The sequence below is a fragment of the Sinocyclocheilus grahami genome, unplaced genomic scaffold, assembly GCF_001515645.1.
Source record: "Sinocyclocheilus grahami isolate Dianchi unplaced genomic scaffold, SAMN03320097.WGS_v1.1 scaffold500.1, whole genome shotgun sequence".
NCBI lineage: Eukaryota > Metazoa > Chordata > Actinopteri > Cypriniformes > Cyprinidae > Sinocyclocheilus > Sinocyclocheilus grahami.
This window is the reverse complement of record NW_015505679.1, coordinates 508,134-521,688: the sequence shown is the minus strand read 5'-3', so window position 1 is coordinate 521,688 and position 13,555 is coordinate 508,134. Positions and strand designations below refer to the sequence as shown.

The following is a 13,555-nucleotide window of genomic DNA, read 5'->3' as shown; positions in this document are numbered from 1 at the left end:
ATTTGAGAGATAGGTGGTGGTAATGCAATGTTCTGAAGAACAGTCACCTACATATTGGATGCCCTGGCGGTAAGCAGATAAACATCAAATTTTAATTTTTGGGTGAACTATCCCTTTAACACTTGTCTAAAGATGCATGTAATGGAAACAAAATTAACTGCACTGAGAATTGATATGTATGACAGATTGTACAAAATATTTTTTTCAGCCAAATTTTTGTGAATGTGACTGACATTTTTGTGTGTTTTTTGTAACCACATACTAGAAAACAGAAATGTGCACAGTGGAACAACTTGATAATCAACCTCATCAACTCTGTTAACTAACAAATGCATTAGGGGAAAATGATCAACCTTAAGTGCTTACACTTAAGCAGTAGACAAATTTACACAACTAACATCACTAAATCATGGAGATACAGTACTTGTTGTGGAAATAATGCACTGAATCAGTGAACATTTTGCTAAATAAACACTTACCAAAGCAGGTTTTCTGCAAATGGGATAAATAGAGCAATCACCACAGGAAATGGTAAAAATCAACATTTTATTTATTTTAAATCTCAGTCTAAACATCAGAGAATTACACGAGGTGAAATGGGGTGAGAACCCAAGCACTGGCCAACTTTCCTTAAAAAAAAAGTGAAATTGAAAGCAAGAGAAAACATTTAAAAGATTGCAATAAGAGATGACAGGACAACGTATCAGTGCTAATATGCGATTCTGCTCTATCCATTACACATTTCACTGTGCAGTCTGGGACGTGTCAAATACATTTAAATAGGGATATTGTTTTTCCAAATGTGCTTAAGTTTTGTCCTGAATCAGAGGAACAAACTTCTATTGTCCTTTATGTACTGCATTGGCAAAAAAATGCTAGCGGTCTGGGAAGGAATCCTAGAAAGAAATGCATAAACAAAAGCCAAACCATGCCAAACATAGGAACACAAAAATGTTTTGCATCCCTTAAACCGAAGCTTTTGAAGGAGCTTTTACAGAGATTTCTGGCTGAACAAAGAGAAACACAGAAAATGTACTTGCAGTCTACAGAACAGCTTAAAGACAGCCCCTACAAAACATCATCTCCTACATTCCCAATAAAACAATCAGAATAAAAGTACTTACAAGTGTAGAGAGATCTCTTGAACTGTTAGATCACATGCTGACAGGCTAATTCACCAAGACTTAGCTTAACTGTTGTTTTCAAGAATCTTACGTTATTAAGCTCATTATACAGTAATGTTGCATGAATGATGGTTTGCAGTGTAAGACGGATCAAACGATCATCCTCATGCACTCTGGGCTCCAGTGGTTTCTGGGGGAAAAAAATACATATTGTTCATCCATCATAGGGATCTGCTGATATGCAAATCATTGTAATTCAGCTATGAATTTCAATATCCAATACATTTTAAAAAAACAATACATGAATTCTTAAATTAACACATACAAAACAAGTTTTGTTCTGTTGAACAAAAATTATCACCTTAATCTAATTTTACATTTTGAAAATTAAAATGAAGTCTGAACAGATAGCATATGGTTTGAGTGACATTTAATAGTTACCCGGCTCTTTGAGTGCTTGAGCATTTCCCACCAATCCTGTAAGCTCATCTTTATTTTCATTGAGAATTTCAGCTGTTAAGTTAATATTTTGCTGCTTTTCTGAGATCCTCTTACAAAGCTCCTCCTGTGCAAATTACAAGCAGATTTTTTTTAAAAAGCAGCATTCTTTGGAGATGTCTTGTACAGTTTTATAAACTAATATGCAAACACGACTACTAGATCACTCAAGCTTTTACCTCACACAGAACAGACATTTGAAGAGGAAGGTCCTCTACTTTCACAAAATCTTCCTCATCTGATCTCTGGCTTGTATTTCCAGATCCTGCCTCCTATATTATAAAAAAATCGAACATAATTCCTTTTTTAAAAATCAGAGAAAAATAATTTGGTCATTCTAAATAAACGAATCAAAGATGTTTGATGAGAAAAGATGATCTGGGGTTTGCAGTGAGAGTGAGACATACATCAGTGTTGATCATGACTGGAGACTCTGTGTCGGGACTGGCTGTATCTGAGCTCTGTGGTGTTTCCTGGGCTGGTGAAACAGTACAGTCCTCCTTTTCTCTTTCATCTCCTGAACCAGTTTTTGCCTCCTCTGGAGGCTGAACCAAGTCTTTGGACTCAGATTTTATGCTTTTCACTGTTTGAAAATGGGAGACAAAATGCAGTGAGTTGAGTGTAAAAACCCCAATAAATGTTTAGGGTATAATAAAGAAAAAAGGCATACATTGGCTGCTTTCTGAGTTTTCTAGGTCTGATTTGGTTTCCTGGGGGACTTCGTTTCGTAAGGCAGAGCCCTGGAACAACACAACAGGTCATTATTAGTGTTTGTCATTTGAGCAGAGTCAGATTATTTGCCCTCTCGTATGAACGCCAACACACCTGTCTGTGTTCACTAGTGTTGTCCATGCTGGCTTGTAATGATGTTTGCACCTCAACAGGTCCAGCTTCAAACTCCTCCATCTCCTCCACTTCATTTTCATCTTCTCCACTGCCGTAGTTGCATAGAGCCTGTGTCTCTGCTTTAGATAGGCCTAAAATAAAGACCATACACATAACACACAAGTCAAACAGATTCTTATCAAAGTCAAATACATTACAGAACAGTCTCAACCTGTAGACGATAAGACAGACAACCTCCAGCAAACACTCTTAACGGGTACTTTTGAACAGTCAGAACAGTAAACACACAATGCACCATAGATGGCGTTTTAGTGACACCAATTAAAAGGAAGAACATGTAATCACTTGAAATATTACATTTTTACATTTGGATTTATTCAGGAAAACAAAGATTAAAAGTCAAAAAACTTTCTAAAAGACCATATTGATACTGAAGACTGGAGCAACATCCACCATAAAATCCATTTTGAAATGTCAAAAAAAAAAAAAAAAGGTACATTTATTTTAAATTGTAATAATATTTCACAGTATTGCTTTTTTGTGTATTTAAATAAATCCAGCCATGGTAAGCATAAGTGACTTCTTTCAAAAACCTTAAATAAAAAAAACAGAACCATTTTTTAAAAACAGTACTGTACATTTATTTACAAAGCCAAGCTAATTTTTTTCAGTTTATTTTACTGTCTGTCTGTTTCAGATAAACTCACTTATAGAAAGAGGCAGCCCTTCTCCCTCCTCTTCTTCCACCTCAGATGCTTCACTGCTCTGTGCATATTTCTCCTTGTCCTCTTCCTTCTCATGAAGCGTCCCTCCCTGCTCAGTCTCATCCTGATCCTAAAGATAAAAAAAAAAGTAAATTTTCAACATTCAAAACATTTAAGCTCGCAATAACAACAACAAAAAAACATAAAACCCAATAGTTGAACAACAGCTGCTCTGTTTGTTGTGTGAAATCAGTGAAGACTGGGACTGTGAATTATCAAAGACGCGATCTGAGGGAATCGCCGACACGTCGCCAACGCCCGTGAAATATTTGGCATGCTAAATATCTGGAGCTGTCGCCGATTCACAATCACGCTGTGTGAAATGATTTCTGACTGAAAACTACATCGGCGATGACCTACAGCCAATGAGAGACCAAGATACAGGGCAGCGGGAAGTTCGGGAGGAGTTTTAGACCAGAATATCAGTATTTTAATAGATATATGAACAATTATATCATACAGAAACAAGCACAAACATTTGCTTGACCAGCCACAACATCAGCAAAACATTTACTGCAAAATTACTTACCTGCAACTCTCTTTGCAGAACACCCAATCCCTGTTCCCTGCATCTCCCTCCTGCATAATCTGTTTTTCTTTTTCTCCTTGTAGCTGGAAATCAGCTCACAGACAATTTGCGGGCTATATATATATATATATTTAAAATAATTAGTCTTGCTCACGAGAACTCCGGTCTGACGCACGCGGGTTCTCGCGTTATTTCCTTATCATTTCTTGCGTGTGTTTTGTTGTGAAACGTAGTTTGCAGACCAGACAGAGCTGTCGGCGATTCTTCCTATTGTGATGTCATGCAGTGTGAAACCCCCTGTCGCTGATCCATGTGAACACAGCAGCAACTGAATGCTACCCCCGAAAACAACGGCGATCCGACGAGTTTGAAAATCGTGCAGTGTGAACTCAGCATTAGTGTATTTATGTGAATGCTGCAAGTGTATCAACAACTATAACTTACTCTGTCTTCATCAAAATATGATGGGGAGAATGTCTTTTCTCTCTCTAGTGTTTTCGCCTCCTAAAAAAAAAAAACTATTTCCATTAATCATTCTCCTCACAAACACAGAAGCATCATTACTGGCACACATGACGAAGATTAATCACTCAAGCCTACCTCGGTATGAGGTGAGTGTTTTGGAGATGTGTGGTCAGAGCGTCTATTGGTTCTGTGTTTGTTTTTAGAGGTGTTCTGATCTAAATCCTGCATCAGTCTGAAGAAAGCAAGCTCATTAAAGAGGATCTCAGAGATCTCCACCAGCAGGTCCTCACCACAGTCCTGCAGCATCCGCCCAACAAACTTACTCAAGGAGTCCTGTGCACAAAACCAAGAACTTGTAGGCTGCGATCCAACTAGTGGCCTTCCTACATAGACTACATTTTAGGGCATCACATGCTCAAATATTCAAGCACATTATGATTCTCAAAACTAATTAATCGAATTAATTAGTAACTAACTAAACTAAAAAAAAAAGATCAAATAATTATTTAAGAAAACAGTCAGTAAACTAAAAAAAAATTATAATAAAAAAAAGAAAAAAAGAATAGAAGCTAATTACATTAGGACAAACAAATTAAAACATTATAAATGCACTTACCTGCAGGATGCCGCCCAGCTGTCGGTGGAAGAACTGAACAAACTCTTTGCTTTCATCATTTTGCTGAGTGAGTTTGAGCACCATGCGTCTCACAGATGTGAGCAGCTGGTGTGAACACACCTCCCCAACATGCTCCTGGCAGAAAGACATTAGCAAAACAGCATGTCTACAAACTGCAGTTTTGACGGTTTATTTATTTTTAAATTTAAAGAGAAAAGTAAAGCAAGCTCACCTTTAGGAAAGGAATAACTTCTGTCATGATGGCTTTAATCTGTCTGTCAAGCTGTTGTGTGTCAATCTGAGGACAATGTGCATCTGTAGATGAATGTCCAGCACCTAAAATCAGACAATGAGACAAACACAAAAAATTCATTAAAACACAAGTAGATCTACTTAAAGGGGTATAAAACCCAAGCATTCATTATATGTATGTTTAAAGCAAGCAGAGCTTTAGCCAGTGTTAATTATAAACATTCCACCCCCATAATCCTTAATGGCAAACTCTCAGAAAACCTAATGAATGGGAAATTGATCAAAATGTCCTTCTCAAGTAGGACTTTTTTTCTAGGTATAACATCAAAGGCCATCTTTTCTAGGACACAAAGTTGCAGCCTGTGAAAATCAAGACTCTGCCACAAGAGTGATACACAGTCATTAGATTGTAAAAAGCCTGGATTATTCCTTCCAGAAAGAGAATCACTGACCGTGATTATCTGTGCAGTGACAGTAGAAGCCAATGTCAATCATAAGATGCAGCAATGCAATAAGGTGTCAAGCGATAAAAGTCTATAACCAGTCATTTGCTAGCTGTTTGGTTTCTATTTCTATGCTGTCATGTTGAAAATCTCCTTGTATGGAAACTTGTTGCATTTAGGGGTGCAAAAATGGGGTATGCAGTATATGCAGCACATGGGGCGCATTTAGCTAAAATCATTCTGTGAAAATCTTCTTTAATAAAATATTATCAATAATCAAAAGCTTATTTGTCAAAAATAATGAAAAGAAACATTTTTACTGAACCTTAAATGAGTTCAAAATGTATTTTATCAAATGAGTACATATCAACCTTCGACATGACTGTCACAGACAGTCACATGACTGAAATGAATAGAGAGAAAGGGGCTCAAAACAGAAAAAGACAAAGGGAATGCATTAAAATAAAGTGAACAAACAGAGATTAATAAGCTTAACCTATAACCATACCTTTTGCAGAAAATTGCCATTTTGAATTAAAATAGTTAAAATAAAAAATATTTTTTTGTTGGGGCAACACTGATCTTGCATACCCCTCAGGAAAATGTGCAGTTGCGCCCCTGGTTGCATTGCATCTGGTAGGGACACAGTTAGAAGCTCTTGCAACTGAATGCTGGGTCTACTCTGCAGTCTAAGAGTGTTCACAGCAGTACCTTGAGTGAGTGCTGAGGTGGCAGCAGCAGCAGCAGCTCCAGGGCTGTGCTCAGGGTTATCTGTGTTACACTCAGCCCTCAGCTTCATGCGCTCATACTCCCTCATCCTGGCCAATGCCTTATCTAAATGAATTACTGTGTTACCTGGAGGAGCAGGAAGGAAATAAATGGAGAGAGAGAAACATAACAGTATTCAGACCAGCACAGCCCCAGCCCAGCAAAGCGAGCATGATTGCGGTAGCGTGATGCATACAGCTTCTTACCCAGGTCATCACTTGCAAAGGGTTCAAGGTTGGAAGAGGTGGACAGCAGGCTCTCGTTGTCCATCGAGTCTCTATCTGCTACCCTCTTCAATACAGAGTTGGATTTAACGGTTACAATCTTCTCAGATAAATCCTGGAAACATCAGCAAAAAATTAGCTTGTGTTATAATTAAAGAGAGAGAGAAAAAAAACAAAAACAAATGAGGAAGCAAATGTCTCACATTGTCACTGGTAGCCAAGCTCTCACTAGGTGTGAGCTCTGACTGGGAGCCTGTGGCCCATACGGCCGGACCCAAAGATGATGCCTGCTCATCTGCCACACTCTTCTCTGTCAGGTGCCTCGTTACAATGTCCTGGCGGTCAGAGCCAACAATGAAATATGGTAATTATACTTTAAAAACAGAGGCAGTCCTCACAAAAGAAAACCTTACAAATACAAAATTATATTGATCTGTTGATACAGTAGTAAAAGTAGCCCCTTGGTATTAAAGCCAGGGGCTGTGAAAATGTAAGTTTTTACAATTTCAACTATTAACTATACAGACTCTTTTATACCGGGGCTCTGTAAAAGGTATTAAAGAGGTCATAAATGTTAGAAATCAACACAATTATAAAAATGCAAAAAAAAATCTATAATAGTAATAAATTGTTAATATATTAAAAAAATAACTGTGTATATTAGTAAAAACACACACACATATATATATAAACATATATTTATGTGTGTGTATGTATGTATGTGTGTGTGTGTGTGTGTGTGTGTAAACATTCCATGCCACCTGCATATTTGTTTTGTACATTTTGCTCATTTGATCATTCTTTTAACGTTCTCAGGTCTGGGCAACACATTTTTTTCATTTAAGTCCATTTTGTAGATTTTCTCCATAATGAATGTAGAAATCGTGGAAAACCATCCAGTCTCTACATGGGCCTGTTGTGTCAGTAGAAGTGTGCACAGTTTTAATTGTTGTGTACTGTACCTGTAGTGAGTAGAGTGCCCTCTGGCGCAGGTAGTCTGTATTGAGCAGCTGAAGCTCATGGAAAAGCTCGATGAGGAAGTGAGGGCGAGACTCATTCTGAGAGATCAGAGTTGCCACCTCAGAGTAGATTGTCTCTCTCAGGGCCTCAAACAGAGAGAAATCACTGCTCACGTCTAGAGACGAGAATACACACGGAACAAAATGAAAAATGAACACAGACAATCTACTGTAACTCTTCAAGCATGTCGAGAGTAGATCAAACAACTGCTGTATGTGCAAACTAATTATACAAAAAAAAACCTACTGGAAGACATGTTTTACATAGCAAGACCTTGAGTACTGAACTGCACACAATGTCCAAAAACACTGCTCATTTTACAATTAAGAAAATTTAAGAGATGTTTTTTGTGTGTAAAACCACACTCAGATGCATAGTTCTGTGACTTCAACTCAAAGGCAAAGGTATAAAATATCCGTAACAAAAAGACAATGGGTGTGAATGGTGTTAACAATAACACAGCAGATGTCCTCCCCTTTTTCTCCCCCAATTTCCCAATGTTCTGAAATAACGATACTGGACAATAGAAATTAACTTTATAAAACTCAGTGGAGTTGTTTCTAAATTTATATTAGTTCTTAGTACTTCCTATGCATGTGGATGCAGTTTTTTAAAAATGGAGAGGAGAAAGGAGACAAAGAAAACATGCAGATAAAAAATAAAACGTTAACAAGTAGTTAGCAGGTCAAACAGCTGGTGAGCTTGGAGTTACCTGGGACTTCAGTGCATGCAATTCTGTTAGAGAGAAAAGGTGTTCTCCAAGCATATGCTGTGAAGAAACCAAAAACAAAACCCAAAATGAAATAACAAAAACAGAAAAAAAAAAAAAAATGAAATTGGTGAGGGCATGGAGACATAAGAGGTTTAAATGATGTTCAAATTAAATAAGTCAGTTTTCTTGCTATAATGTTGTAGCAGATGCTTCTCTGGTTGAAGAACATAATGGACACTGTATAACAAGACTGTTCTCATTGTTCTTCATGTTGATACGTTTAGTTTTATCCAGTGTTATCTGTAGCAGAACCTATGAAAAGGCATACCAGATGAAAGGTCATTTGGCTTGCTGTTCTTAGCCTTGCTGTCCAGTTTCTCCTGGGTGAGTTTGTCTAGCAGACCCTGGTTGAGATCTTTGTATTTGACCTGAGAGGAGCGCTCTCTGTCCTGATCAAAGTGAGAGTCACTTGAAACACTGTCACTGTCCAGAGATGCTGAAAGTGAGAAGAACAAAACTGAACTCCATTTGACTGAATTGTGGGACTTAAACTCTAAGGCTTCTTTTGCCTAAATAATAAATAAATAAAACTTTCCATAAACCCAATTAATGTGACTGAAACAAATTGGCTTTTTTAATGTGTTATTAAGCTGTAGTATGTTAACTTTAAATATACACACCTGTGTTCTTCCGTCCCCTGCCTCTCCTGCGGCGGCTCTTTGTGTTGGGGGTCTTGTCTCTAGAGGCCAGGCTGGCCTGTGCTGCAGCCTTGCGCCCTGCTCTGAAGGTCTTGGTGACAGTGGTTGGATCTGCCCTATCTGGAAGGCTGCTCACTGACTCCTGGGAGTCAGGTATGTAAGAAAGATCCCGGGTAGTGCAAGGATGAGGGATAGGAGAGGAGGAAGGAGAGTTCTGACTTGGATGGTCTGAGGTGAGGGTGGTTCTCTGACCAGAGCGATTCAGAGAGGAGTTTAACCAGCTAGAGTTACTAGCGTTGGCCACAGTATCAGGCTGAGATTGAAACCTATAAAGGGAGGGAAATAAATTACACTAGGCAAGTTTTTGTTCCTTTTTGTAGTAGGTAATTCTTGCATTTTCACCTGACTGTGTTTAAACTAATCATGATTATATCACCTTAATACAAAATACAAAACAAAACATTTGTACCGTTTCTCTGCGTTGTTGAGTGGAGATCTCTGCAGCGGAGGGGGGAAACTCATGTATTCCGTTTTGAGGGATATGTCTGGATCGTGCCGTTGATCTAAACTGGCCTGGTTCTGCTGGAAATCTCCTGCTGAAGAGGGAAACATGGGACTGAAATTAAAGCCTAAAGGCAGAAAAGAAGAGAGAAAGAAAAAAGGTTAGAAGTTAATTCAAATTGTTGTTTTTGTTAATTAGGTAATTTCACTAATTGAATGAGTCACAGACAGATAATAGACTTGCCAGTTGGGAAAGGAGAGAAGTTTGGGAGTCCAGGCATACTGAGTGTATTGACAGGTGGGTAGTTTACGAATAGAGATGATGATGCAGAATCACACGCAACATTTTGATTGTGCTGTTGTCCTGACAATGACTGATTCTGCTGCTGCCGCAACAGATCATTCAGAACCTGTTTCAACCTGCCAAAAAAAAAAAACAGTTAAAAGTTATAACAAATGAAAACATGCCTGCACTACCATTAAAAAATTTGGGGTCGGTAATAAATAAATACATTCTCAAGAGAGACAATAACATTTATAATTTATTTCAAATAAATTATGTTCTTTATATTATATTTTTAAACATTAAAATAGAAAAGTTATTTATTACTGTTTTTACTGTATTTTTTAATTAAAGGGGTGGTTCACCGTTTTTTTTCTAGGCTTGATTGTGTTTATGGGGTGCAGTCTAACACGTGTTAATGCTTCATTTTTTTAAAAACGCTTTATTTTTCACATAATTTACCTAACATTTACCACACCGCTCTGTCCCTTCTCTGAGAAACGTGCTGATCATTTCCTTCTTTTATGAAACCCCTCCCTTAGAAATAGGCGATGGGCTCTGATTGGTTAGCAAGCCCGGTGTGTTGTGATTGGCTCAACCGTCTCTAGTGCGTGTCTAAACGTCCCGCCTCTCACCTCAGCGGCATGTGCTCCGGTTGTATTGTAAACAACGGCGTCGTTAATATCGCTTATCAGTTTGAGCCCGATTGAGAAGAAGAGGATGTTATTGAAGAGGATCGCGCAGAACCTGTGCAAGCATGGCTTTTAATGGTAGGCCTATGTTTTTTGTTTGTTGTTGTCTCATACTTTTAGATACGCTGTTATTTGTAAATGCTACTGCTTATGTTAGCTTTTAATATACAGTTTTATCCTGATTAAAGCATTAATACAGTACGGCAACTGCACGCAGTACGCTTCTCATAGCTATGTGAAAATAAGTGTATAATTGTAACAATTAGAAGTTACTTGCTGTAGTCCCTACCAGCCGTTTTTGTAGGCATTAAACTGCCAGAATTTTAAAAGAAGATCCATTCGTTTGCATTGAACTTTCACCTTCGTAACTTTGCAGATATTGTTTATGCTCAAACAGCAACATTACACACTAACGTACGTTAAAAAAGTAAAATCGCAATGAACCACCCCTTTAAAAAAATGCAGACTTGGACAGCATTTGCAGACTACTTTTCATAAGTAAAAAAAAAATCTGACCCCAAACTTTTAAACTGTAGTGTATCTACATTAAATGCCTCATTTCTCACACTTAATATCTGACATAAATACATTCTTCTGATTGATATTCAGATTTTTAAAGTCTAAAGACACACCGATTAACGTTGTTCTGCTGCCAAGCCAGTTGTGTGTAACACTGGTTTAGTTGGTGCATGATGAGAGGGATTTGAGGAGAGGTCACATTATTGGGCACAACACCATAGGGACCAGCGAGCAGAGCCTGCAGCATGTATGAAAGAGTCTAGAGATGAGAGAGGGGAATAAAAAGGTTGTTAGTAGGGAAAAAAAAGTTATATTAGGGATGCACTGATACTAAATGTCTATACTGATAATCGATTGTTCAAAATGTTATTTTGCCAATAGCGATAGTTTGGTTTTCTTGAGAACAAATCTCTCTCAACTAATGCTGTAAACTATACAGGAAACCCTCTGATTTGGTACGTTAATATACTCTTTACAATTGCAAATAAGGCGGTTTCCATAAAAACTTGTTTTTGTGACAGATTTATTCAAACATACATATATATAATTAACAGTAAATAAGCTTAGTGTTTTTATAGCTTACTAACCAATTGTGGATAACTTATCTGATGTAAATGCAATGTTAAGTAACAAAGATCACAAGCTGTTTTATTAATGTCTTTCCACGGTTGAAACACTGATCGAGTGATTGCTTGAGACATGATACGTTTTGGAAGGTTGTTCTGAATCTTTCAACATACCTTCTGATGTTCATTTACATTTCATGCTATCAGTTGTATAAGAGACTCATGCTCCGCGCTGCCACTTGAGGCACAACATTTAAGAGCGTCAAAATGGCATTTATTGTTTGAATTTTGTTGAACCAGGCATGTGATCAGCTAGAGACAAAAAAAGCAGGAAAATCTGACCACGTCCCCGACACTTATTATTAAAAAAATATTTTTTAGCACATTAAAATATATATCTTATATTGTAATACATACTTTTATGCTGTAAAAAAATAAAAAGCAGAATTTAATAATCATGATAATATAATATAATATAATAAAAGTATTAATGGAATTGTAATTATTAAAGTACCTGTCAAAGGTTTGGAAACATTACAATTATTAATGACTTTGAAATAAATCTCTTCTGCTCATAAGGCTGCATTTATTTGATCAAGCTGATGAGATGAAGATGAAAATATCTAGTGGAAAATGAGAATGTTATGTTTTTAATTGTATAATTGTTCTCAATGTTTTGGCAGATAGACATTGTCTGATGCCAATTTGGTAGACATCGCCCAACCCTACTTTCACTTTCATTTAATTAACAAAGCACAAAGCTCTTTGCAATTATTGGATAGGAGGCATGCTACAAATAATGTGTGGTGAAGGGGGAAAAAAACGCAGACCTGGGAACCCTGGCTTGAACTTCAGGTGATTCATAGGGTCAAATAGAACCTGCATCAATTAGTGTGACTGCGTTAATGTGTCAACTTTTTCAGCCCTTACAGGTTTCTTCCACCCCTTTTTGATTGACAAGATATAATTGGCCCTAAACTTCAGCTGTTTTTAAGCAATCAGCCGATACATCCCTAATGTTGTACTCTGACCTGTTGGTCCTGTAGCAAAGTTTGGCACATGGTAGTGCTGAAGTTGAGCTGTTTCTGAAGGTGTGTGATCTGCTCCTGCCAGTGTGCTGGTGCAGCACCCTCAGAGAGAGACAGATCAGCCGCCCATCGTAGATTCTCCTGCCGTTTGGCTCTACTGGAACTTCCTCTCTCATTCTGTGGCTGCTGACGAGGACGACCCCTTGATCCACAGGGGGAAGGACTTCCGTTAACTTCCCTGTGAATTTTCAGACTTCAAGAATTGAAAAGACAGTTAATAACTGATGGGTTTGATGTATAGTAAAACTAATTGTGTGCCTGTGTATTTACCCATCTCTGTTATTCCTGCTATAGTTGCGGTGTTTTTGTGTGCAACCATGCAGCTCATCGGTGGAACTGGACTCCTCTCCCTCATCATGTTCAACGTCAACATCTTCCTCAGCCCCCACCTCAGAGGAGTAATCATCATCATCATCATCACCAAAGGGACACTGTGTCGAACCACCCCAGGTGGCCACAGTTCTGATGGAAAAATTATAATTAGCAATAGAGGTCGACCGATATGGGTTTTTCACTGGTTGATGACGATATTTAGAAATCGGGGCAGCCGATGGCCGATATATGATGCCGATTTTCTTTTCTTTTTTTTCCATACATCTCATAAAAGTGAGTTTGAGCAAATGATTATTGCAGGGTACAAGATAGTAATGGTAGTAGTAGCCCAATTTAGAGTAATAATACATGGCTCAAAACTTAAGCACCTTCTCAGAACAGTTCTGAAGGATGCTTTTTGTTTATGTTTGCTGACAGACACCAGTGTTTCCCACAGACTGCAAATTAATTCTCTGCCAGCAGGAGGCGCTTTGGGAGTTAGAGATATAGCGGTTTCCCCTTAAGCACTGCTCACAAACGCTATCAGGCATTACAGTAAAGACGAAATGAAAATGACAAGCTTTTCTGAAGACAGTAGGTTCTTTTCAAAGATACATTCATATAAAAACACCCGC

At 37.9% G+C, this 13,555-nt stretch overlaps 1 protein-coding gene across 1 annotated transcript in view; it reads right to left on the bottom strand.

The window, feature by feature from the left end:
- Positions 1–527: 527 nt before the first annotated feature.
- Positions 528–13,555, bottom strand: part of LOC107554391 (pericentriolar material 1 protein-like) — a 50,425-nt gene continuing 37,397 nt past the window's right edge. The window contains exons 15-37 of the mRNA XM_016236881.1: positions 12,879–13,070; positions 12,552–12,801; positions 11,068–11,213; positions 9,705–9,880; positions 9,429–9,588; positions 8,942–9,285; positions 8,590–8,757; positions 8,262–8,318; positions 7,492–7,664; positions 6,733–6,864; positions 6,512–6,644; positions 6,249–6,392; positions 5,075–5,178; positions 4,843–4,977; positions 4,362–4,559; positions 4,206–4,265; positions 3,176–3,302; positions 2,448–2,599; positions 2,293–2,362; positions 2,030–2,205; positions 1,802–1,894; positions 1,566–1,689; positions 528–1,314 (exon numbers count right to left, since the gene is read on the bottom strand). Coding sequence (XP_016092367.1) covers positions 1,289–1,314; positions 1,566–1,689; positions 1,802–1,894; positions 2,030–2,205; positions 2,293–2,362; positions 2,448–2,599; positions 3,176–3,302; positions 4,206–4,265; positions 4,362–4,559; positions 4,843–4,977; positions 5,075–5,178; positions 6,249–6,392; positions 6,512–6,644; positions 6,733–6,864; positions 7,492–7,664; positions 8,262–8,318; positions 8,590–8,757; positions 8,942–9,285; positions 9,429–9,588; positions 9,705–9,880; positions 11,068–11,213; positions 12,552–12,801; positions 12,879–13,070 — 3,340 coding nt within the window. The 3' untranslated portion in view covers positions 528–1,288. The remainder of the gene's footprint in view (positions 1,315–1,565; positions 1,690–1,801; positions 1,895–2,029; positions 2,206–2,292; positions 2,363–2,447; positions 2,600–3,175; positions 3,303–4,205; positions 4,266–4,361; positions 4,560–4,842; positions 4,978–5,074; positions 5,179–6,248; positions 6,393–6,511; positions 6,645–6,732; positions 6,865–7,491; positions 7,665–8,261; positions 8,319–8,589; positions 8,758–8,941; positions 9,286–9,428; positions 9,589–9,704; positions 9,881–11,067; positions 11,214–12,551; positions 12,802–12,878; positions 13,071–13,555) is intronic.